This window comes from Pipistrellus hanaki, assembly GCF_964339955.1.
Source record: "Pipistrellus hanaki genome assembly, chromosome: 13".
NCBI lineage: Eukaryota > Metazoa > Chordata > Mammalia > Chiroptera > Vespertilionidae > Pipistrellus > Pipistrellus hanaki.
Window position 1 is genome coordinate 20781718 of NC_140515.1, and position 26836 is coordinate 20808553.

General features: G+C 43.8%; 1 protein-coding gene across 19 annotated transcripts in view; it reads left to right on the forward strand.

Moving 5' to 3' along the window:
* The window catches only part of ERC2 (ELKS/RAB6-interacting/CAST family member 2), an 877102-nt gene that overhangs the window by 664402 nt on the left and 185864 nt on the right, over positions 1-26836 (forward strand). Inside the window, exon 18 of one of the 19 annotated variants that reach the window (XM_084903104.1) lies at positions 20782-21180. The exons of the other annotated variants lie outside the window; for them this stretch is intronic. Coding sequence (XP_084759230.1) covers positions 20782-20838 — 57 coding nt within the window. The 3' untranslated portion in view covers positions 20839-21180. Of the gene's footprint in view, positions 1-20781; positions 21181-26836 lie in introns of those variants that run through there. 19 annotated transcript variants of the gene reach the window in all.

Genomic DNA, 26836 nt, shown 5'->3' on the forward strand with positions numbered 1-26836 from the left:
CAAAGATTAAAATAATAATAATAATAATAATAGTAAGAAGAAGAAGAAGGAGGAGGAGGAGGAGGAGGAGGAGGAGCATTGCCACTTTCTTTGGAGCCTCAAAGAGCTAAAGCCAGAGTGTCTTGTCTCGCTGATGAGATTTTCAAATATAGTAGGAACAGGCCCTAGGACAAAATGCCCTCCTAGACTTTCTGGCAGTCTCAACAACACACCGCTGGATTCCACAATCCTGCAAACTGTGTGCTATAGGAGGCTGGCAGGTGGACAGTACTGGCCACCACAAAGCCCTGGCCTGCTCAGGTGATGGCTGTGCCTTGGAGAAATGCATCCAGCCTCCAGGACAAGCCGGAGGCTCTCAGACCTCACTCCACAGAAGCATGATCTTATCTAAAGATACATTTTATGATACTCAGCACCCTCTAGCCCTCACGTCTGAAAAACCTTCCCTGGCTTGCTTCGCTGTTGGGATAAAGGCAAATTTAGACTCATGGGCTCTCTGCTTGGCACATATGATTCCCTCTGCCTGGCACACATTTCCTTTGTTTTCTCACCTAGTCAATGCCCCTTCATCCTCTCCATCTCAGCTCAACATCACTTTCCCAGGGAAGCCTTCTGGGACCTTCTCAATTGGATCAAATTGAGGCATTCCTATAGCGTATGTACATCACTTAATTACACTGCAATAGAAACAATTTTGCATTTGTTTCTGTGAGTACTTAAGTTGTAATTATTCACCCTGCTAGTTTATGAACGTCAAGAGGACCCATGACTTTTTCTGCTGACCATTTATCCACAGGCCTAGCACAATTGCTAGCATATAGTGGGCATTTAGCAATTATTTGTGCAATGTATAAATAAATGAATGAATGAATTTCCAGGGCAACTTATTTTTTTTAAAAAAAGAGACATCATTGATCAATCATGACTTTTAACAAGAGTTAACTGCATAATTCTTCTTATCCCAGTATTCTAGGCAGACACCTCCACCAACCTATAGGAGTCCTAGGAGAGATGAGACCCGTTTGCCAAATGATGACCACAGAATGGTGCGTGTCCTTTCTTACCATGTCGCAAGACACTTTAGAGAAACACCTTTTTTCCTATGAATTATTTGCAATCATGACCATTTTCAACCTTTTCTCTTAATTCCTTCATCATACTCTAGTTCAAATCCTCTCCAATTTGGGGGGTTCTTCTTGACTAAACTGTCAGTGAGTTTCCGGATGTGGCAGAGATTACTTTTATGAAGGAAGCCCTTCCATCTTATCCCTGAAAACTGAGCATCTCATAAATCAGTTTGCTTAGAAATACCTGCACTCAGTTAAGCATCTGTCAGGAGAGCCAGAGAAGGTGATATGAAATGAGCTCAGAAATTCCAACTATGCCTAACAACAAAAGAATCTTTATGATACTCTTCACGTGTTAACGCCAACGTCAGTTGTAGGCTGAGCACAGTGGAAAGGTAAGAGAGCAGTACAGGTTAACTTTCGGTTACGGGTTGCATAAAAAAAAAAAAAAAAGATAAAGCATTAATCATAGTTTCTTGTAGACAGATAAGACTATCTGTTCTCTTCTTCCCAATCCCATTTCTTCACAAGCACACACCTCTGATGCTTCTACTTTACCTTAAAAAATAAAAAAATAAAAAAATAAAATAAAAATCTGGCTTCCAGATTTTTGCAGATTTTGGAGAGGGTCTCAGAGAAAGAGTGAAGTTTTTTGTTTGTTTGCATTCTTGCTCTAGGGAGAGTCGTTCTAAAAATATTATTAAAAATTACCATCTTTCCTTCTTTTGTGTCTTGGATCCAATCCCTCCAGCTCTTCCTCCACTCTTGAAGAAAGGACTGACACCAAAATAATTAATTCTGAAATCATTGCATTTTCCTGCTGCTAAAGGGTGTTTGAAGAAAGCTTAAAACTAAATCTTACCCCCTAAGCCTTATTCCCAAATGCTCCCCTGTGTGTGGAAGGAGTGATACACACATCCTTGATGAAAATGCTTTTTTAAAATGAGGGCCAGACACTGTTGTTTAGTTCAAATTAGAACCAGCTTATTTCTCAGAACTGGTTAGAATACTTTTGTGATCAGAGATAAATTGTACTTGCTTTTCTTTTTCCTTCCCTGCCAGTTTTGGGCATTGAGTTTGGCTACCAGTAAATATGCTGGTCAGTTGGTATCAGGAAAGTGTTAAGACCAGGAGACTAGACCACTGGTTCTCTGTGTTTTCCCCCAGACTTTTCAGAGGAAAAAAAAAATTGTATGTCCAGGTCAACATTCTGGAGGCTATGTCAGGTCTACATAGTGAAATCTATTTGGGCAGAGTCTCCTACCCACACCCCACCACCACCACCACCACCACCAAGTTGTCCAGAGGTCATAAGACTGGCTCCAAGAATTATCCAGACAGGTGTGGCCAAGAAAAGGAGAAGGCAGAACTGACCCTGAAAGTGCTCACGACAGCTGGTGGTTAAGGGTGTGATCCTAGTCAAAACTGGATCTTGGCAGAGGTAAAACCATCCTGTCAGAGGAGGTGGGAAACTCCCCAGTGGGATGGTTGGTCTGGCATTTCTTTCCCCCTCTACTGGAGGCCACACTGCGTTTGTGCTTCCTATTGACAGGCCCATGGCATTGTATGCAGATGACTTTGAATTTCGCTGATAGTCAGGGGGTGAGCACAATTAAACAGCAGTGGAGGAACTCCATGCAGTAGGGTTCCCATAGCCTCGTGTTGTCCTTGGATGAGCTCCAGAAAAGCTTGATTCGATCCCAGCATTGTAATGCATCGCAGACTTGCCCAGATCGAATTGCTGAAATGCAAATGCATTGGTTTTCACTGCAGACTCACTTTGGGTTAAGCTTTTCATGTCCCACTGGTAAAATCTAGCCACATCTCTATTTATCATTGCCTTCAATGCCAAGGATATTTACAGTATGTTACAGAGAATCCCCTTTGCAAACAGAAATACTTACATCTCTCCAGGGTAGGCCAGGGACAGGGCTTTCTCATGGAGGTAAAGGTATTCCATGCTACTGAAAACAGTGTCCTCCGAGTGTCCGAGTCATTGGTCAGGACACTTGTCTGCTCTCTTAGCTTGGAGACACTCCTTACTTACTCCAGGCTGCTCAGGGAATCTATTCAGTTGACTAGTTGCTCCATAAAATAATACTCAAAAGATGTCAGAGGCAGAGAATTTTCTCTGCAATTCCATGTTTCCCAAATCCCTGTAGGAGTGCTTCTTCCCAAAACATTAGGCTGACCCCGGTGGACTACTTTCTGAGACTATCAATCGAATGAAGCCATGTTTTAAAACCTACCATGTTCTCTCCCCTGAGCACCTTTGGTGGGACTGCACTGGGCACTCTTGGCTGTAGAAGGAGGTGTTGGCTTTGCTCTTGAGCCTTGGGGATTGCAGAAATGTTACCAGCTTTCAGAAGTCTTTGCGTCGCAGGGGTCAGGGAATGCTTCATACAGAAGTAGGTATTCTTATGAATTTTAGGATTGGCAATCCATAGCCTATCTTTCTGTGGAACTGTGACACGGTCTCTTACGTTTTCAAGAACCCTAGTGTAAATGGTGCTAGTTTTAGAAGAACTTACTCTTTGCTCTTCAAGCATACCATTTTAAGTGAAATTTTTGAAAAGACCAACGTTACCATTGTGCTGTCCTGCTTTCAGAACTGCAGAAAAGGGTGAGGTGGGTCTGACTTTTAAGCTACGGAGCGACTTGCCAACTTCGCTCCGGTGATTTGAGGCGCCCCCACAGCATCCAGCAGTTGGCAGAGCACATCGGAATAGCAGGCTTAGCTGAAGGTGACCAAAACAGAGAAGGGCGAACAAGTGCCAAGAAGATCTCTCACGCGCTGTCTCTCTTTCTCTCTCTCTCTCTTTTTTTTTTTATTCAAATTTCACATCTGTGCTCTATTTTTAAACATTTATTCTTTAAGTGATAACGCATGTTTTACCAGGCCTCTTATTGGATTAGACATGTTTGAAATCCCCTCCACGTTAACCTGTTCATGACTGCCTCCGAGAACATTCAGATCTGCCAACAAAGCACAGAGTATGTATCGGGAAGGTTCCCAAGGTGTCCACCACCAGAGCCATCTCACTCTGGAAAGAGAGGGGCCCCACTGTTGCACGGGGTAGATTTAGGGTGGGCGACCTTAGATAGGCATAGCTACAAGTGTGGGTGTAACATGTCCAGTGTTCTTGCTCCTCATGATAGTTTTGCTACTCACATTTTAGAGTGGGAGGGTCTAACGATTTTTTAAACTCTTACTACATACCTGACCACAGGCAGGGATTTTAAATACTTTGTCTCAATCCTACCATCTCTGTAAAGTAGATGTAATTAATCCCATTTCAGAGATGAGGAAACTGAGGTCCAGGAATTGATGGCACAAACAGTGAGGGGAGGTGTCTCACTCCAAAGCTCTCCCATGCTCTTCTCAGCAGATGCCCCCAAGTTGGGGCAATACCCTGTTCAGGTGGTAGCCCCAATGAAATGGGGCTAAAAGGTAGCATAAGAAGAAGGCTTTATTCTGTGATCCTGAGCACGACTCCCAGCCCCTCGCCAGGGCCCCGAGGCTCCTGCCATGACCTGAGGTCACATGTGCAGGCTGGGGAGAGAGACTTATCTCTTCCTGCATCGCCAGGCATTCCAGCTGCCTTGGGGAGAAGGGCTGGGAGCTGATCCTCCTGCTGCATTTCCTGTTTTCCAGCATGAAATGTTGGCACTTGCTTCTTGGAACCTTTGTATTTCATTCTCAAGATATCTGCTTAAAAGTCATTTTCCCCTTTAGTTTTTCCATCTTCTTCTTCATCATTGAACACATAAAAACAGGTTTCTCCTGGTCCCTTTCTCTCTCTCCCTCCTTTCTTTCCTCTCATCATATAATTAAAAGTCCTTCCAGGCTGTCTTCACCTTATCATTTCAAATGAATTGAAAAAAGATCCGACTTCCTGCCCTTGTGTCTTCCTAATGCTGAATTTCAAAATGAAAGAGAAGTCCTCTTCCCTTCATCCTGGCCCTTGAATAGCTGTGTTCAAATCAGAGGGATTTTGTTGTTGATCAGCAGAGTTGCAAACCCAGTTTCACAATTCTCTCTCTCTCTCTCTTTCTCTTGTAATAATTTAACAGGAAAAGGATTTTTCATTAGAGGAAGGTAGTTCTCAAACACATAATTTAACATTGCAAGTAGTTTATCTTTTTTCTTTTTCTTTTTTCTTTTTTTGGTTATTCCTCACCTGAGGACATTTTTCCACTGATTTTTAGAGAGAGTGAAAGAGAGGGAAAGACAGAGAAAAACATTAACGTGGGAGAAACACATCGATTGGTTGTCTCCTGCACTCACCCTGACCAGGGCCAGGGAGGAGCGTGCAATCAACATATGTGCCCTTGACCTGAATCAAACCCAGGACCCTTTGGTCGACAGGCCGATGCTCTATCCATTGAGCCAAACCAGCTAGGGCAAATCTTTCTTTACTCTTATCTAGCTCCATATTCTTTTGGGGAAGATGCCACTTTTTTTTTTTTTTTCCATCTCTGTGATTTGCTAATGGCAGAGTTAAAAGTTCCAGAATCTCTCATGTTTACTCTTGTTTTATTTTTTTTAATTCAACCCATAATAATGAACTATATTAAAAAAACAAAAAGGACTTAATTTTAACCATCCTTATTATGTAAATGATAGTTTTTCATAATTGAAAGCATATAAATAAATGCTTTATTATAAAAATAATATGTGTTCATTAAAGAATCTTAGGAAAATGTAAATAAAACACTAAAATCCCCCATATTCCCGCCACTCAGAAGTAACTGTCATTAAGATTTATAGTTTCCTACATTCCGTTGTCTATATACATATTTACATAAAGACATGACATACTGCATAATAAAGATTTTTTAGCCTTATAAACATTTAATGTTGTGTGCATTTTCCCACATCCTTTAAAGTCTTCAAAAATATATATCTTGGTTGTATGACTTCCATCATTGCCATAATTAATTTTATCATTCTTCTCTTTGTTGTGATTTCAGTTAATTCCTAGTTTTTCACCTTTATGATCACATTTGATAAACATCTCAGTGCATAAATATTTTTTTCATTATTTTTCTTAGGATTAATGCCCCAGAGTTTAAATATTGGAGTTATGGGCATTTTGAGGATTTTAGAGAACTAAGAAATAGCTCTCTCCTACAAAGTGCTTGACATTTGTAAGTTTTTACATAAATGCCACCTATTTGTGTTAATCTCATTGAAGATATAGTCTGATAAGATATCACTCAGATTTGGGACAGAGTATTACTACAGGGAATGTAAATGGTCAGTAAGCTGAAAGAGCATCAGATGGAGATTTTTACAACTTCTTAGGGGAGTAGGCATGGGGAAAAATGAGCAATCCATTCTGAAAATCTTTATAGAGCATATACTATGTGCCATCTACTGTCTGGACACTAGGGATATAGCAATGAACATATCCCTGTCCCAAGGAAGCATTCTATGAGAAACATGAGAAACAATGGTATCAAATACCTGGTGTGATGGATGGCAATCAATTGTGTGAGGGGAAATTTAAATGATCTGTGAGGTGTCCTGGAAGTAATTTTGAATGGGGTGTCCCTGGGACTCCCCCTGAGAAAGGGACATGTGAGCAAAGATGTGGGGGGGATGAGCCTGGTGGAGCACTGTGTAGGAAGGGAGTCCTTGTGAGGACAGACAGACTAGCCAGGAAAGCGGTAATCTGTCCTTGGGTCCCAGTCCCAAGTGCAGTTGCTGAGCTGACAAGGTGGGGGAGCCAGAACCCCACAACACCAATGTTTAGATGCATGTATTAAAACAATAAAATAAACACACAAGGACCAAAACGCCACTCTTATCTCTGCCCTGTTAGGCCATTGGAAAATGCCTGTTCAGACACAGCTAGCAAATCTGTATTCGGGTGATCTTTGACACAGTCTGGGAACGGAATTGTGCAAAGAGGTTACAAGTTCAGAAGGGACAGAGAGGCTGTCATTTCAGAAAACAATGAAAATTGACTGAACTCAAATGGCAACTCAGAAGGTTTCAGTCCAGGGGGGTTCTTATGCCCAGAAACCTCCGATTCACTGATCATCTCGAGGCTGGTTTATTTCCTCTCTCTTATGGTCCAGCACTACTAAAATGGCAAACCCAGCTCAGAAGCCAGCCAGACACCCTATTGCTTTGGGCTGTATTGGGTGTGCCAAAGCCCTTTTGGGTGCCAGGGTAGGAAGCAGGTGTGTGGGCCACAAGGCCAGACAGAGTTTCTCCTGTCAGTCTTTGGTTTGGGGGCCCAGTGTCTGACACAAACAGCCATGTAGAAAGTAGGATGTTACATGTTAAACAAAACAAGGCAGCCCACCTCACCGGGGAAGCCCTGGCGGAGTCTGAGAATGGATCTGGGGTCAGAGTTCCAGCTCAACTCTGACCCAACACACAAAGAAACCATGGGTATCTCGTTTTGCTTCTGTCTCACAGACTCAGTTTCCCCATTTCTGAAATGAAGGAAGTGGGCTAAGAGAATTCTAAGCTCCTTTAGTTTTCATAGTCACAGACCATTCCAGCCTATTCACAGGTAGCATGTCGAGTACTTGATCTACACCAAGGACTTTGAGGATGCTCAAGCAAATGGCAGTGTTTGCTTTCCTGGAGCCTGCCGTGGAGTAGGAGGGGGGTGCCTTGTTCAATAGGACATTAACACAGCTATCATGTCTTGAAGGAATTATATTCTAAGCACAATTTTATAGTTTGGTTGTTTTCTTAACAATCCTCACAAACCAAGCCACAGAGCTGGTGAGTGGTCCAGGAAGATGCTCAGCGCATCTGCCCGTAGGAGTCACACTCTGAGCCCATTTGTTTTCCCATTGCAGTGAAGTTGCCATCTTTTCCACCAGGGAGTATCTGAGAATGCTAGATCGTAAAGGTGACAGGGAGCAAGGAAGGCTCTGAAGTTCGCTCAAGTAATGAATCTTGACTGATCTCCACTTATTAGTATATGATGGTGGCTGGTCAATGTGCCTTCCTGTAAATGGGTATGATGTTTTCCACTTGACTCACAGAAAAGCATTATCATGAAGCATCTACCCTGAGGGCTACACAAGTGTGCAGGAGGTTGACCCGAGTTCTGAGGTGCAAGGACAGGGACATCTTATTGTTCCCCAGTGGGTAGCACCGTGCTTTGAGGAGTGATGGTCCCAAACTGTCTCTGGTGACAATCCATTGACACAAACCTGCTCTACAGGACTTGTTCCCCAGACCAAAGAAGAAAGAACTTGACTGGCAATGTTCATAAACAGGCCCCCCTCTGCTACTTCTCTGGGAGCCAGGCCCTGATTTATCCTGGGAGAAAAATAAATAGTGAAGAAGGTACAAACACTGCCTTGAAAGAACCCAGTTCAGAGTGGGTTCAGAAAGCCTCCTTCCAGGAAAGGAGCGTCCAGACCTCCCAGCCCCAGTCTTGCTTGTCCAGACTCCTGGGGGGTCTGCCGGGGCCAGGGTCTTCTGAGGCTTCCCAGATGAGCCGGGCTTGCAGGGAGAGCTGCGTTCCTGAGCCTTCCCGTGACGCAATCCTCGGTGAGGCAGGGAAACGAAAAGCTGATATTTTGGAGGGAAAGAGCCATCTCCAGGGGACTATTTTTTATGAACCAAAGACACTTAAGTGTTGCTGATTTATCTTAATAGCAGATACTCTGAGCAAAAGTCCCAGTTGCCTCTTTGTGCTTTTGGCAAGGATGGATGAGAAATGGGGTGGAGGAGACCCAATCAGAGCTGGCTAGCCCAAAGTTCAGGCGTCTTAATCTTCCTCGCTCCAAATATGTAACGTAGACTTGTTTCCAAAGCTTTTCAAGTTGCAGGTGGACACCCAGCTTTGGCAAGAGGCAGAGCGGCTTCCATCACCAGTTCTGCAGCTTCCAGAACAGTTATCTTGGGCGGGAGGGGAGAAACGCCTGCATCTCCCTTGGGTGGTTAGTTCTTTAAGCTCAGTCACCACATTCTGGTTGTGAGGGTGCTGTTTCTGGGTCAAAAAAACCTTCTTTTGTCACATGAAGAGCCCTCCTGCTTGTCACACACATGATGGGACTCTCCAAAGACACCTCTCCGTCTAGGTCCGGGCTGGAATGAGACCACTCTGAACCCAGCGCCTTAGAGCTTGGAATATAAATTATGTCAAGACCATGTTCCATGTCGTGACATTTGCTAATCCTTATTAGTTATGGATAAATTCACATGGCTTAATTTGGCATGTTGACCACATCTTCAGATTGTCTTTTGGGACTGGAACGGAAATGCACAACTTTCCTGTAATTTTTTTTTTTTAATTTCTTGAGAATGGGACATCATTTTTTATTGTTAGCTGGTGGAAACTTTGGTGAATCGTGGCCAACTGTGGCTCACCCCCACAGGAAGAAAACATGACTTTAGCTGAGAACATATTCTTTGAAACAAACCAGAATATTTGATTTTTGAAATATCTTACCACTTAAAAAAAAACACACACACACAAAAAAACAAGCTGTCCAACAAATATTAATGTTCTGAGCAAGACCAAGAGAATTGAGGAAGTCGAAAGCTAGAATTTCTCTCTGAGGAAAATTTTAGAGTGATGTGTGATGCTTTAGTTTAATAATAACTCCTCTGAGCATGAAAGAGTCAGCGAGGATGCAGGTATAGCCCCAAGCATTCACTGAGCATCCTTCTCAATCTTGGTCTTCCTCCAAGCGGAAGGGCTAGGTGTTGGCTAGAAGTCAGGCATTCCACATTCCGTTCCTGGGTCACCCACATACACATGACCTTGGGCACATCCTGTCCTTTTGTCCTTTTGCTTCCATTTCTGGAATTTAGTCCAAAAATCTTCTTAACTATAGATATTCTCTCTCTCTCTCTCTCTCTCTCTCTCTCTCTCTCTCTCTCTCTCTCTCTCTCTCTCCCTCTCTCTCTCTTCCCCCCTGCCAACCAGTTTTTCCTTGAAAATCATTGTCTTGTCTTTTCAATTGCTTGGGTAGAAAACTGTTGTCCTGTTCTCCATTTTTTTTGGAGCCTCCCACACAGTTTGGCTGTCAGTCATGCATGCCCAGTAGTCACCTTTAGGGAAACTCAAATTTTGTTAAGCTTGACAAGTCTGATCAGGTGAGGGGTTATTCATCAGTTGTGTTATAGCCGCAAAATTATTTAAGTGAGATTTAAGTTCTGGTCATAATTTCAGGTTTGCATTAACAGGTCTGTTTTGCAGTTTTATGAGCAGGAATCCTCTTGGGCAGATCCACCATTACTTCTCCGGGAGGTTCGGGCAGGTGATTTTTCATCTCCGGGGTGGTTTTCAGAAGAGGGCTCATATAAAAAGCTCAGTTCTCCCCTCTTAGCCGCTCCCAATGTTCAACTTCTGCCGAGAGCTGGGCCCCAAATCATCCCCCTGTCTCCTTATGAAATTCTGTTGAAAAACCTTAGTCCCTGTGCACGGCTCACGAAAGCCAAATTACTTCTGGAATGTTCCGTGGAACTCTGGGAATCCAGATAGGGATCAAGGAAGCAGCACAGCATCTGCTCAGTCTGTTGATTGATTTGTAGGAGGCTGTTCTCCTTACCTTGGACCAGCTGAAGTTAAGTCTTGGGTGTCACTTCCAGTGTTCATTTGTTGATTCATTTGTTTGTTTAATTATTATGTTTTGTTTTCTGTGGATCTCAGAGACTGCAAAGGAAAGTTCTGGGAATGCAGGGGTCTCTTCCTTCAGGTAAAGCAAAATCCTCCGGGTGGATTGCCAGGTGTGAGGGTGTTTCTCAGACCTCTCACACTGCTGAAATCACAAAGAAAGAGCTTCTGGAACAAACCAACCAAAGACCACACACTCATTCAGGGGCAGAGCTGGTCCGTCTCATGCTGGTTTTCATCCCCACCTCACCACAATCTTTATAGGCATGAAAGGTCCCCAGTGCTGAGGAGGAAGAGAGAAAAGGTGAAAAGGAGGTAGAAGGAATCCTTTTCTGATCAGCAAGGGCTACTGAGAGGGGAGGGTGACAAACAGAGGCCCTTCCTCCGCTTTAGTGATCCCCAGCACGGAACTCTAAAGGCTTAGTGCTGTGCCCCATCCATTCAGAGAGGAAGAAGGAAGGCCGCAAATGAGATTGGGGGGGGGGGGGGGGGGGTGTGGAATGGAAGAATAGTAAAGAGGATAGAGATTATTATTTTAATGTCCAGTTCTCTCTAGGGTTTCTGGCTATCCCATGGCAAAATTCTCAAAAGCAATTTACATGTATCTTAATTTTCAAAATAGTTATAGCAACTGCAGCTAGACCTGGCAGTGGTTTGAATGGCCCGGTGTGGTTCTTCCCCATCTTCATTAAACACCACCTCCAGGGCCAGCCTTTCCAATGTATGCTCAGAATCTCAGGGGAGAAACACCAAAAGTCAGTGGATCTGATTGATAGCCCAGAATTTTGGAGGCATTGATCTAATGTAGGAAGTGATCAACCTCCAAAGGTGGAAATCATTGTGTCACCAAATGCCCTCCCTCTCTCTCTCTCTCTCTCTCTCTCCATATATATATATATATATATATATATATATATATATATATCCTTGCAATTCAGAAATGTTCAGAAATGTCAACTGGAAATAAATACCAAGAATTGGGGTGTCTTTGGGCTGCAGTTGTGACAAGAAAAGGTGGTCACAGGACCCTGTAGCAGGGTGAGGGCTGGAGTAGAGATAAGCCTGTCAGCACAGGGCACACAGTGATAACCGGTAAGAGAGACAGTTGGTCAGCAGACCCTGTTGAGCACAAAGAGGGTCCGAGCCCTGGCCCAGGCATTCCAGGGCTATAAAAAGGAATCGGAAGCCACAGACTGTGCTCAGGTACCTAGAGCTGCTCCCTTGATATTCAGCAGCATGCAGATGCCCCGTGCACAAAACCAGAGAGGTTGAATAATAGTTTGGGGGTCGTTAAACAGCTGGAAAGTGGCCTACCTTTGACCATTTGACCTGGGCCCTCTGATCCCACTTCTAGTTTCCTCACTCTCCAGGACACTTTCAGTTATAGAATTTATCTTAATGGGATCCATTCTGAGCCCAGCTGTGATGGACGCTATAGGCCTGGTTTAGTAGGGAGGGATCCTTTCTGGCTAGGATAGAGATGGATCTGTGTGCACATGGGGTTACAGACAGGCCATGCTTGGGGAGAGTTTTTATGAAGGAGGCTGGAAGGGGGTAGATCGTTCAGAAGGAAAGGTAGAGGTTGGCCTTGCCTGGCGACTGAACTGTTTCTCTCTGATGCACAGACCACAGGGAGCCGCTGTGTATTCAGGGAGAGTATGATATGACAACTGCCAACATGAAGCAAGTTAGAACCAGCATGTTTTATGAATGACAAAATGGCTTCTGAGATTCGGTGGCTAGGTCATCTCTGCGCATGCAGCTTGCCCTGGGTCGGCTGAGTCGTGGGCACCTCTTGAGGCTTGTTCTTGTTTTCTGCATATTTGAGAGCAGTTGGTCAGGGATGATCTAGGCCTTTCATTAATGCACCTCCACCCTGGCCATACTGAGGGTGAAATAAAAGCTTCCTTCAATTATACCGTCTGTGAGACATGGGCATCTGCAGTCTTTCCTCTGCAGCCCGAATTTCAAATAGTGCCCGGAAAGCTTCAGGAACTCAGAAGTCCTTTGGGCCACTAATGTCAAAATTCCAGAACTGAAGGCCTTATTTGCTACCAGTTTCCAACTCATGTCTACTCTTAAATAATCATTATGCTGCATTATTCTTTTAATGGGTTATTTCCGAGAGAGAGAGAGAGAGAGAGAGAGAGAGAGAGAGAGAGAGAGAGAGACTACCATTTGATTTTGGGTGCTATTTTCTATTTTCTTATTTTGTGGAGTAGGCCTGAAATGTCCCCAGGCACATGCTGTTTCTGAGCCATAATTATGCTTTTAACCTACTCCTTTATGTCTGGGTCCTTAATGTCCAAACTCCTATATAATTACCAAGTTCAGTGTGTGGGAATGAGACAAATATTTTTTGCATGACTTTAGCCTATACATTACTGCAAACACTGTATTATTACAAGATATTTCCTGAACTTGAAGCTGTGCTATTAACTCTCTCAACTTGAAAAGACCCAGCCAAGAGATACTCCCAATCTTTGGCCCATGATGCAAAACTCAGATGGACAGTGACTTGATCCAGCTGAGGGCCCTGAGGCTCCTGGGGGAGGACTTGAACTTGGCACCGATGTATTGGTTCTGAGCCTGACAGGGACTTGGGAGCCTCTCCGTTTCCATCCAGCTGTGGTGCACAGCCACAGCCACGGCTCTCACTGCCGTGCGAGGCACTCGCATTCCTCTGGATTTGAAAGGGCCCAGGTTTGTCCACTGCCTCTCCTGGAGGAAGAAATTACTGTGTTAGCTCGCTAGGCTGGAGAGAGATGGTTGATGCTGGTTGTTCAGAGTAACAAGGACTTTAGAGGATCAATCTAGAGCACATGTGTCAAACACAAGGCCCGCGGGCCAAATCCAGCCCGCCAGGCCTTGCAATGTGGCCCGCACCGCGCTGTCATCACTGCACTCCACTGTCAGTTTATGACATTGTCAGTTTATGACTGTTCAGTAAACCATTCGGCCCGCGATTTAGGCTGGATTTTAGATTTTGGCCCCTTCTCTGATTGAGTTCGACACCCCTAATCTAGAGGGAGGAGAGCTGTGGCCTTAGAGCAGGGTTCGTTTCACCCTGGGCTGCGGCAGGTCAACATGAAAGACCCAAAGGCCGGTCTCAGGAGTCTCTGCCCTGAACGGAAAGGATTTCAACACCATTTCCTTTTGATTTCAGAAATAATCTTTAGCTCAGAGTTTTTATATATGGAGCCAAGAACATTTTTTAGTGTTTTGTTTTTATTTCCTTTTATTGACTATTCAAGAAATGTGGAAAGGAATAAAGGAGAATGCAAATTCCATGAAATCCAAGCACCCAGCAATAGCCATCAACATTTTGTGTTCATCTTTTTGGGTCTTTCTCACATATTCACGTATGCATGTATACATACGTGTGTGAGTGTGTGTGTGTGTGTGTGTGTGTGTAGATATTTATATATGTTTATGTGTATTTATTTATGTCATTTTGTATGAACATGTTTTATTATCATCTACTACTTCTAGGAATTATATGTGATACTTTTTCCTACTAATAAATATAAATATCCGTCGCTCTTTTTTTAAGATTTTTTAATTGACTTTTCCTTTTTTAGAGAGTGAGGAAGGGAGAGGGAGAGAGAGAGAAAAATATCGATGTAAGAGTGAAACATTGATCTGCTGCCTCCTGCACACCCCCTACTAGAGATTGTGTCCTGACTGGGAATCAAACTGTCAGACTTTCCAGTCAATGCCCAACCAACTGAGCCACCCGGCCAGAGCAAAATATCTATTACTCTCAAATGGCATCTGAGGATTTTATTTATCTGAATAATGGATAGTTGTTAAATAAAATCCAGATGTAAGGACATTTTATTTTCTTCTCATTAATTGCTACTGGGATCGGCATCCCAATGAATGTCTTTTTATCTTTTTCATCCCTGTGTACCTGCCCAGCTTTCTTTCCAGGAGGCGATTGCTGGACCGCAGGGCGTGCATAGTTTGGATTTAGTACATAATGCCAAACTGCCCTTGAGAAAACTTATTCCAGCTCACAATCCTGCCGACAGGATGAAAGCACCTGAAGAATAGGGAAATAAACTTTCCATCTTCTTAGCTTGTACCTGCCTCCGGAACTTTGCCTCTCAATGTCTAACTGACAAGTGCAATCATGAAGTTGCAATAAAATCAGCAGTTGCCGAGATCCTCTATTTGTTCACTAAAATTAAGCAATGCTGAACTCACTTTGTTTTTCATAAGGTTAATGTAGGACAGGGGATGGCAGTGGAGGCACAGGCACCAGTGCTTCAGCGAGGCATCTCACATAACAAACTCCCCCACACATGGATTTTTTTTATAACCTAATTTTGCATTCTTTTATATATATATATATATATATATATATATATATATATATATATATATATATTGATTTTTTACAGAGAGGAAGAGAGAGGGATAGAGAGCCAGAAACATTGATGAGAGAGAAACATGGATCAGCTGCCTCCTGCATACCCCCTACTGGAGATGTGCCTGCAACCAAGGTACAGGCCATTGACTGGAATTGAACCCGGGACCTTTCAGTCTGCAGGCCGATGCTCTATCCACTGAGCCAAACTGGTTTCGGCAACACACACTGATTTTTTATTCCTTTATCTTTTTACCAAACAGAGAAATGAGGACTGAATGGTGGTTCAGCAGGATGGGTTTATAGTGAGTTGACACCTCCATCCCAGCAGGTTGACTAGGGAATCCGGTCACCTCTTGGGGAGGTCGCCAGGGGCACTGTGCTCTGTCCTTCCAAAATGAGCACAGACCCGATTATAGGTGCACAGCACAGATGTTAGTGGTGCTGACCCCAGAGCAGTAGAAAATCTGTGTAGAATTTTGGCTCCCTTAAAAACTTAGCCACATCTGTCCCTCAGTATTCGCAGGGGATTGGTTCCAGGACCCCCACAAATAACAAGACGGGAGGATGCTGAAGTCCCTTGTATAAAATGGTATAGAAGGATGCACACAGCTGACCCTCTGCATCCTGGTATTTCCAACCGTGAATGGAAAACACTCTTTTCGATTCTCAGTTGGTTGAATTTGTGGATACCAAGCCCAGAGAAATGGAGGGATGCCTGTATATTTATGGGGGGAGGGGGGTGTGTGTGGATCGGCATGTAAGTGAACCCATGCAGTTCTAACCCGTGTTGTTCAAAGGTCAACTGTATATGCAGCCTTTGAAAGTGTGATGCTTCAAAGCTGAGGTTACAAAACAAACGGAGACATCATTAGAACTGAGAAATACCTCAGCAGAATGGAACTATAAACCCAGGTTTGTTAAGATAAGTCTAAAGTAAATATGCAGTAAGAAAAAGAATGAAATTTAAACTTAAAATTCTGGGGTGTGTGTATGTGTGTGTGTGGCAGGGAAACTGGCCACCAGGTGATGCATTTAATTAATTGAAAATCTAACAAGTATCGTGGCACAGCAGATGCTAAGAAATTAATGCAGTGTCGGAGTATGTTAATTATTGTAAAGTTGTGTTTAGTGCAGGGAAGAATACATGTAAAGGTCTGCATTCAGACCCTATTCATGGAATTACTCTCTAAGAGAAGCCCTGACACATTGTGATGATCCCATATGTGATGGGGTCCAGAGTGGGAACTAGAAGTGGAGAAGGACCAGTCAAGAGGATACAACAGTTAGGCTAGATAAGCTGGAGACCATGGGCATAGCTGTACTTAAATGTATCAAAACCTGGGCACCTCCAACAAGGCAGAATTAGGGCAGGTAGACTGAAATTGCAGAGAAAGCTCAAAATACGCCAATTAGGGGCCATCCCATTTAAGCCATTTAATGCGTGTCTCGTAAGCGGTTAAGTTTTTCTCTTGTGATCCTGCGTCCTCTGGGACAGCTGCACAGGACGTCTTGTTTGGGTAGGAAGGCTGCACTAGGTTCTTTCCACCAACACACGCATGGTGAGTGGCATTTACATGGTCAGTACTCTCCCATGAATGACCCAGGCTTTGGGAAAAAACGAAAACCTTTTGCAGAGAAGTAAAGCATAATTTTTCTTCTCCTGCCAATGGTTCATCTAGAACCACCACCTGCTGGGGCTGTGGCGCACAAGGAAGGGGCTGGCTCTGTTGCATCCCAGTGCATCAACCAGCTCCCTCTTCTCCCTTCTCTCTCCTGCTGCAGTGAACACGTCAGATGTTAATGTGTTCCGTTGATCGTGGCCTCTTCAAATCTATCCAGTGTGTGCACATTTTCCTGTTTCCACTTAGCCTGCTTTCACTTGCTCTCTTCCCGCTTTTACTCAGGTTCTCCTCTTCCCCAAAGCAGCTCACTGCTCTCTTCATCTATACAATTATTCTCACACACAGTCATAAAAAAAGCCTCCCACGCCTGCCCCCTCCCAGATGGACTAAGGGACATTAAAGGAGACTCACAGATAGTGAAATGGAAATGGCCAACAAATGACTGAAAGGGTACTCAGCCTCCAGTTATAACAGGGAAATGTGAATGGGGTGCAGTGTTCCATGGACCGGATTTTTGAAGATTAAAGAATTTGAAAAGACTCCGTGTTGGCACAGTATAAGGGAAGAGGTGCAGACTGGAGGTTGGCCAACATTTTTGAAGGGAAACTCGGTGATATCTTTCAAATTTTAAAATATGTATACTCTATTCCAGGGATCTCTCCCAACTCTCTTTATTTAGCACATTATTGAAACAGCTATTATAGGTTTAAGCATCCATTCTTGTTGAAAACAAGTTCATGAGGACAGGCAAAGCTTTCCTTTGGGAAAGTGTTCTCTGAAGCATTGTTGGAATAATGAAAAATTGGAAATGACCTAAGTGCCCATCATTCATTCACTCAGTCACTCACTCATTCATTCATTCATTCATTCATTCAATAGACATTAACTATGTGCCAGACAATGTTTTAGGTGCTTGGGATACATCTTTGAACAAAACAAACAAAGTGGCCCTCATCAGTTAGTTTAGCTGTTTAGAACATCACCCCAATATGCCAAGGTTGTGGGTTCAATCCCGAGAGAGGGCACATACAACCAATGAATGCATAAATAAATGAAACAACAAATCAGTGTTTTTCTCTTTCTCCCTCTCTCTAAAATCAACAAAAAATAAACAAAGTTTCCTGCCCACTATTTTAGTACATCAGAAGATTTGTAAATAAAGAATATATGCATAGACTGGAATAATATGTCGCCATTAAAAATGGGCAGTCAAGCATGATCTTGACATGGAAAGATGTCTGAGACATATTAGACATTTCATTTTTAAAGGTTATTTGTTGTCTATGCTTGCATTATGCATAAAATTTTCCAGAAAGACCAGGAGAAAATCTTAACAATGAGACTGGCTATTGGGATGGAAGAAAAGGGAATAAGTTTTTTGTTTTTGTTTTTTAAAGAAAGTCTTTTGTACTATTGAATATTTCATAGATAGGATGTAGACTTTTTAGAATTAAAAACTTATTGGTGTTAATAGAAAGAAGAAGAAACATAAAGCTAACTCAGTACTTCTGCTAGAGAACCAAGGCTTCTATCTGAAAGAAAGTGGAAAATTCCGTAACTTATCTGTAGGCATTGAGACCAAAATGATTAGGTGTTTGATGCTGTTCAGACTGCAAGCATGGAAATGAATACCACAGTGCTTTGGAATGCGACGCGGAAGACATGAGGTGGGTTGGTGTTCCTGGTCGTGGGCAGGTGGACTTGTCTGCGCATGCCAATCCAATGGAAGACAGCACGGGGCAGGGGAGGGCCAGGCCTGACTCATCGGCAGGTATCTGGGGCTTTCTCCTGGGTTTTGTGACCAACCTTCAGCCCCTTGGAGCCTCAGGCTCTCTGTGAAATAGGGAGCTTGGATTCATTGCTTTACGGTGTGGCCTAGAACCAACACGGTGTGCATCTGGGTCATTCTTGAGAGAAACTTGAGATAGCCCCTGAAATCCTCAGGAGTCTTTGAGAAAATAACTTCAATTTCTCCTAGTGCTCTGAAGAAACACTAGTGATATACTTTCATATCTGTTTTTGTGCAGATTCAAATGTAAATACATTTGGATGTTTTGTACTTAACGCTGTTTCAACTGCAGGGCCATAGGAAAGGAGGCTTTTTGGAGTCTACCTTAAGCAGGTAACCAAGAGAAATTGATTTTCAATATGTATTCATTGATGAATTTAATCTGATATGTTGGGAAGGGGTAAAAAACCAGTGTGATTCAACACACTGGGCATTTCCAGATGGAATTGGAATGTAATTTCATCCTTTCTGACACTTGGATTTCTGTCAGCTCCCCACGCCCGAGTCCCATTTTGCCTCTTCTTGGGGTGAGTTTTCACAGGAGAAGTGGTAAATAATATATATCTGTCTTGTTTGTGTGTCTCCGGAGGGTTCATGGAGATCTTTCATCCAGAGTGGAATATGTGGGCAGACTTTCCTTCCCTGTAGAACTCAACTGGTCCTACATTGCCCCATTTAAAGCCAATAAAGGCACAGAAATCCAAACACAGGGAGGACAGCAGGGCCAGCAGCCGGAGGAGAAGGTAGATAGACGCCTGGGGGAATGTTTCATAGATTTGGTATTTGGGACACTCCACTGCCATTTCTCTCTTCCCATTTGTTTTTCAGCTGATTGGAAAAGGACTAATGAGAGTGTTTACATTTTCTCCAATTGTTTCACCCAAGTGTGAAAGCAGCTGGGAGAGGGGTTTGTTCTCTGTCCAGGGCCCAAGCTGTCTCTCCTGTCTGCCTCTCACTCCCCCAGCTGCCAGGCCCCCTCCTTCCTGCCAAACCACTGCTCACAGTCTCACCGCCCCTCTCCCTGGGGTTCTCTCAGTGCGCTGCAGAGCCAGCAGCCCCACCACATGTTTTGCATTGCTCACACCCTCCTGTCTCTCCCGCTTTTGTTGTCATTTGTTTGTTTTGAGGGAGGTGAGGTGCCGAGGAGGCCTTGGATTTGTGCCCTTCCACTCAGCTTCAGAACTGGGAGCCGGCCCAGGTTTCACTGGCCCCATTTCCCTGCTGAGGTCGCAGCCCCAGAGGGAGAACGTCCTCCAGGCCTCGGACAGTTCCAGCTCAGGCCCATTCATGCTCCCTGGGCTGCTCTGAATGTCCAGTCTGCTGTTTGCAAGGCCATTCCCAGTTGCTTAGTTCTTTCCTTCTGGTGAGTGTTTCAAGCTTCCGTCATTTCGAGAACCACCGTCACAATGCTTTCCGTGCCCTATGACATACTTTCTATGCATTCTCAGACGTGCTCATTCTAATTTATTCAAATACATTGCATAGTCAATCCATAGCTATTAAAAGTCCATTTACTCCCTGTGAATCAACCCAGGTATGTGGACATGTCTCTTCCTTGCCTTGACTCTCTCTGCCCCTTCTGGAGGTGCTGCTGGGCTACCAACCGCTTTAAGTTCTCCATTGAATAGGCATCCATACGGTCAATGTCCAGCAGCCCATTCTGTTAGGCCATATCCTGCGGCTTTTTATTTTGTTTTAATTCGTTGTTTGAGGAGATGATTTGGTGATACCAGCTCTGGGTAGGCCAGTGTAGTAAACATTTGTTGAAGGTACCAATGGAATGAAGAACTTTCCTTCCCTTGTCAGCCCAATTTTAGAGCTGGATTTCAATGCTTACAAACAGCCTTCTCTTTTTCTTTCTTACCTCCTCTCTTAAAAAAAAAAAATGTTTTTATTGGTTTCAAAGAGGAAGGGAGAGGGAGAAGGAGAGGGAAACATCAGTGATGGGAGAGAATCATTGATTGGCTGCCTCATGCATGCCCCACTCTGGGGATTGGGCCCACTACTTGGGCACAATGCCTTGACTGGGAATCAAACCATGACCTCTTGGTTTATAGGACTATGCTTAACCACTGAGCCATGCCAGCTGAGTTCTTACCTCCTCTCTTTTCTTTTTTCTCCCTTCCTTAGTCCCCCCTTTTCTATCTTCTTGGCCTCCTCCTTTTCCTTTCTTTTTTTCCCTTTTAGCTAAAAAATTGGGGTTTGATTTTGAAGCTCCATGCTCAGAACGCACCCCCGGTTGTCTGGGACTTTTTCAGAAACCCGCTATTGACTCTCCGAGTTGAAACAGTTTAGACTCCACATAAAATATGTGTTGTTTACCCAGGCTCTTCATGCTCTGCATACTGTTACAGTCCTTGAAGAGCTTGTCAGTGACAAGTAAGATAAATGAATGAAGAGGACTTTACAAGTGTTTAAAAGCTAACTATAGCATGTGCTGCCCACTACTTAATTAAACAGACCTATGCTTAACTGAGTAACTCTGGGGTGGAAACTTCTGGGGCCTTCCCTTCCCCCAGACCCCACCAGCATGAGGTGTGCAGGATGTTAGAAAGTCCTTGTCTGTCTGTGATTGCTGATGTGCTCGAAACTGCCTCGTTGGTTGGAGCATTCAAAATGAACATGGATGGTAGATAATGACGATTGAGTTTGTATTAGAAGAGGTCACCAACTTTGACTCCCTTGGGACTTGATCAAGATTTATAATGTGTCTGAGTTCCATCCTTTTCACGTCGCATTTTAAAATCAAAGTGAACTGCTTCTCTTCTCAGCTCTGACTGAGGTCACTGTCCAGAGAGTCAGGGCCCATTTCCAGTCAATCTTCATTTTAAGAGGGGTTAGTCTTTATGGATCTGAGCAGCAGAGTGCAGTGGTTACTTGGGAAGCTTTGGAATGATAGTCCCAAATCTGCTAGGAGTGTGATCTTTGGCATGTTTCTTAGTCTTTCCAAGCCTCGGTTTCTTCATCTCTACATTGGGGATAATAACAGCCTCTGTGTAGGGCTGATATTCAGGGCAGATATTTTTGAGTCACTCTTGGTTCTTAGGAGTTTCTGCCTGTCATAGCAGCTATTAAAGATTCCGACTACAGCCCTCCAGCCTACATCACGGAGTTGGTGGGACTGACCCCTGGGATGACAGGATGAAGGGCTAGGCAAGCATTGGTTGTTATCATTGATGTTTGCAGGTTGCTCCCTCTCACAATGCCAGTCTTCTTTCTGCCACTGTTCGGGATCCCAATCTCCACACTAATGGGCAGAGTACATAGAATTTTCTCTATAAATAACTCTCTCCCCACGGTTTGCACTGGCCGATCGCACAACAGAAGTGGTGATGCCCCTGGCGACAGGCGTTGTCCGTCACTCCCTCAGGTTTCTAAAGCGGCAGCAGGAAGTTGTTTACCAGAAAAATTTATTTCCCCTGATTTTATCAGAGGAGGGAGGGCGAGAGGGAGGGATGAAGGGAAGGAGGGAGGGAGGGAGGGAGAGAAGGAGGGAGGGAGGAAGGGAAGGAGGGAGGGAGGAAACTTCCACAAAATGTGAAGTCAGGAATAAGAACAGCAGACCAGCATCTGTCCATATGGAGCTTGGTTCATGTTAAAGACACTCTACCCTACCTCTCCCATTTACCTCTGTTCCAGGGGCAGAGGCTCATGAAAAAGTGGTTCATTTTGAGTCTCAGAGAGAATTTTTGGCAGAAAAAGAGTTAGTGCCAGGCCCGCGTCACTTCCCTAAGGAAAGCGAGAGATCTGTCTCCGTAGGTGATGGGGAATCTCAGAGCTGAGCATGGAAAGGCCTGGTAGTCACAGGAACGTTAGTCCCGTACAAAAGTTAGGCACGGGCTTTCCATCATTCAACAAGGGTTTGAGCTGGGATTCCCACAAAAACAAATCCAGAGACAGCAATTTGGAGTAGGTGGTTTATTTGGGTAGTGGTCCCAAGAAGCAAGGTGAAAAAATGAAGAAGTGAGACAGGGAAGGGTAAAGGTCAAAAGAAGGAACACTGTAGGCAGTTTTCTGTTATCGCCAACAGGCCTGCGCCCTGCTGAGGACCTAGTGGGACATTCCAGAACATTCTGTAGTGTTGTCCCACTAGGTGCGAGGATGCTGGTTATTTATTCCTTACCTCCCTCCCTCACAGATTGAGAGTTGTTCTGAGGACATGAGCTCCTCTGCACTTCTGGTCTGCCCTGTTCCTGGCCAAGCCTGCACCTGGGGCCTAAGGAAGACCTCTGGCAGAGAGAGATGTAGGGTGCTGAGGTGGGAAGACAGCAGCTCATCGTGGTTGCAGAAGTTCAGTGAGAGTCTCTGTTCAAGCTGCAGGTAGCCTCCAGGGTAGAACAAGGGGCCGTGGAGAGGCACTGACATTCTCTGTAACAATTAAAATAAAATAAGGCTACGTAAAGAGTAGGTACAAAAATAGCAGCTGGACCCTCCTTGGTGACCTACCAGTACTAATTTTCTGTCTATAAATAAGGACTAAGGGAGGTGCCTTCAACAAAGCTGGGAGGCAGAGTTTCATCAATGTTCTGTTTGGTCGTAGGGCTGATCGGCTGAATGACTTCGGAGAGGTCAGATGAATTTTTGAAACGCGCTGATGTAAAAGCAGTGGATTGTGTAGATATCTGTGAAAGTGTAAATGTCAAGAGACTGGTGCATTTTTCCCAGAAATGTCATAGTTTGACAAGTGTGAGCACATGAGTATATGGCCATGGCTGTCCTAAATTCCTTCCAAAATGACCTAAGTTTTTCAGTTCTTTTGAGAAGTAAGAAAGTGAATTATCTCAAATATGTTTTCTACTCTTTCCACATCCAATAAAAGCAATGAAGAATGCATCGTATGCACCCCCACCCCCATATTGACCTGTGTTTTCTTTCAAGGCGATTAGAAGGTGAGTTTACCATGGAATCTCCCCAGCCCACTTTTCCTTATGCCCATAACCATGCCAACTTTCAAATCTTAGCTTACGGGGCACCTGACCCATGGAGACTTATCTGAATCCCCTGTCCTCAGCTAGGAGGGGATTCCTCCTGCCCCTGGACATTCATGTAAACTAGGGGTGAGGAACCCTTTTTCTGCCAAGGGCCATTTGAATATTTATAACATCATTTGCTTAATATAAATTTAAGTTGCTGTCAAAAAAGCTCCTAGATTTATTGAATTTCGAGTCCCTCCTACGGCTGCCTTGACAGAGCCAGACCAAATGTTTTTGCGGGCCTTATATGGCCCATGGGCCAGACATTCCCCACCCTGATGCAAAACAGTCCCTTCCCTCTTGATTTCCTTCCCATATCGTGTTGTAGTCAGTCCTCTGATTATTCATATCACACTGTAGGACCGTGCAGTCAAAAACCTGGATTTAAGTCCTGCCCTTTACCTTACTAGCTGAGCCATCATGGGTTTGGTTTCCTCATAAGAATGGCTACCTCAAAGGCAAGGATTTGACGAAAGCATACTGGTCAAGCACTTAGCCTGGCACGCATGGCACTTGTCTTCGTGGTTGCAGAAGTTCAGTGAGTGTTGAATGAATTTCTGTGCAGGGTCCTCAGTAGAATCTTTTCCATTACTGATTCCTGCTCTCATATAGTCCCCAATGCGGCATATTCTCCTGATAGCTGCTGTAGCCTCCCACTTTATCCTCTAAGAGTGACCCAGGAATAGGGACCCAGGCCCACTCTGTTGTGATTCTTTGCCCTATGGGCCTGGTGATGTTCAGGAAATCCCTCCCTTCCTCATTGTCACATGTTATCTGGTTTCTCCATCTTTTACTCAGAGACAAGAGCTGTTGACCTTGCTCTGAATTAGCAAAAATAAAATCAGTAGAATAGTTCAGTGCTATTTTGGATATTTCTGGTAAGAAAGAGGGAGAAAAGAAAACCTGATAGAATAAAGTGTAATTGCTATCCTATGGTATTATCTACATATCCCATAGCAACAGATCTTATATTTTTTCTTATTTAAAACCACATTCATGAAGGTTTTATTGTTAACTTGATCCAGATGACTGATCAAAGCATAGTTTGTTATTGCCACCTTGCTAAAATATTTTTAAAGGCAGTTTTAATATTACACTTTTATAGCTACATATTGCCATTAAGCTATTGAGTCTATTACTAGTCAATCAAGGATTTTCATTCTGTTTCAAGGGCTCCTTGGATAAACTCTTCAGAAATGTCAAGAGAGATGGAATATATGGCACCTTTTCACAGATGGTGTTCATCAGGATTTTTGTTAATGGAGAAAGTTTCAGTTTTTCATGGTTGACTTTGGTGCTAACAAAAGTATTCTAGTGGCCTCTGCTTTTTCAGAGGCTAGGGTATAGAAAGGAAGTTAACCCATAACACCTCCAACCCCTTCATTATTCATGAGGCAAAAAACCTGGGACATCATGGAGTATCTCACTGGATTCATTTTACTAAAGAATGGAATATTTCTTAAAAAAGAACATTTATCTTGCTCTCCCTATGTCCAAGAACAACAGCAACCAAAAACAAATATACAACAGGGAAAGTTAAGCTGTCACATGGAGGGTTACATAGTTAACTGGCCCATCATAGGCCATAATTATGTATTTTTTCTTTCATTTGTTCTAGAGTAGCCTATTCTCTTTCCATTCATTCATTCATTCATTCCTACATCTATTCAACACACATATGTTACTACTAATACACCTGACTCTGGGCTAGATGTTGAGTACAAGGGTAATTCGGACATAGTGCTTGCCTCCAGAGATTTTCAACCTAGTGGTGGAGGAAGCCAAGAAAGCATATGATTATTTACCATTCATTGAGGTAAGTGCTGTGATGAGTGAGAGGTTGAAGGAGGGCTAAGGATTCTGGGAAGGCAGTGGGTGAGCACTCCTTTTGGAGGCAGGTTTGGGGAAGGCATTGCTGGAAGTGATGGTGTCAAAGCTAAGAGCAGAACTGAAGGGTATAAGTCAGTAAAGGTAGAGGATGACGGCATTACAGAACAGAGACCACATGTCCTAGGGCCGGGGAGAGGAGATGAGCGGTGAGGCTGGGAAGTGAAAGGCAGTCACCTCCCAAGAGCCTTGTAAGCTGCGGAGGAGCCAGGCTCTTTTCCTGTGGCCGTGGGAGCCTGTGAGGAGCTTGAAGCCAGTGGGTCTGAGGTCACTCTGGCTCCAGATTGTGCTCCATGGAAGGCAAGAGTACAGCAGGAGAGCTGTTAGGATCCTATTGCCCTGGAGAAATAAGGTGGTGCCTGGAAGGAAAGGGAAGTAGAAAATGAAATCTGATTAGATTGGTCTCAGCAGCCATGACATAATATCGTAAAACCAATAAAAACACTGTTAGCCAAAAGCAAAAGTGTCAGGTCAGCCATTTGGTAGACACTGGGAAGGAAATAAAAACGGGCTTCAGTGGATTGCTAAGTGAGTCCATGAGTTCCCAAGTGCAGAGCGGGGAGAAGCTACCCTCTCCAACTTTATATTAGTTTTCCTGGGAATGCAATTGTGACTGCCCAGATTTACTGTTTAAGGCTTTGTGGTAGGCACCTCGTGTTAGCTGATGGCTGCAGGAATATGAACCATTATGCATGGAATCACCCAGTAAACGTGTCTGAAGGTATTTGAGTGAGTAATTCCCTTGTACCAAAGCTTGCTATAATTTTCTTCAGTCTTTTTTTTCTTTGTTTGTTTGTTTTACTCCCCATCAGCCTTTAGGGAGTCTTCTTCATGGCTTCCACCCTTCCCAACCATTCTTGGTGTATTAGGAAACAAATACAGTTGGGTAGTAATGAGGATAGGGAGCGTAGATTTAAAAAATTAAAGGAGGTTTCTTTCCAATCTGACAATTAAGCAAGCAGGATTGGTCAAACTTTCTTACAGAAGGAAAACTAGCAACCAGCCTGTAAGAAATCGCTCACAGTTTAGGGGATATGTTACAAGCAAGATAAATAAAAGTAGTCTAGAGTATCAGGCCAAACTCTCATTTTTCATCTCCGTTTCACACTCTTCTCTTTCAGCCCAGACTAATCAAAAGGAGCCTCTTCCGCTCACAATTGCTCTGTGTACATTTCCCCCAGATCTGGTATTCACATGAACAATGTGGTTTATTTATATTTCAGCACCAAATTGGAAAGATGACATCATTCATTTACAGTCTTTATCCCATGACATGCCTACTCTCCAACACCTCATTTCAGCAGACACATTTAGGGCTGCATATAGCATCTTGTTTAGCTTGTACATTCTTTTATGGGATACAGTTCAAAGGTAGGGAACTTTAGGCTTGTCACTGGTAAGAAAATAATCTCATAAAATCACAGGAGCTTCCCCAAAGGGTAAGAACGTTATGATATTTACAATAGCCATTATTATTTGTTCATTTAGGTTCCATCGTTCATTCTTGGGCAAGTCCCTTCC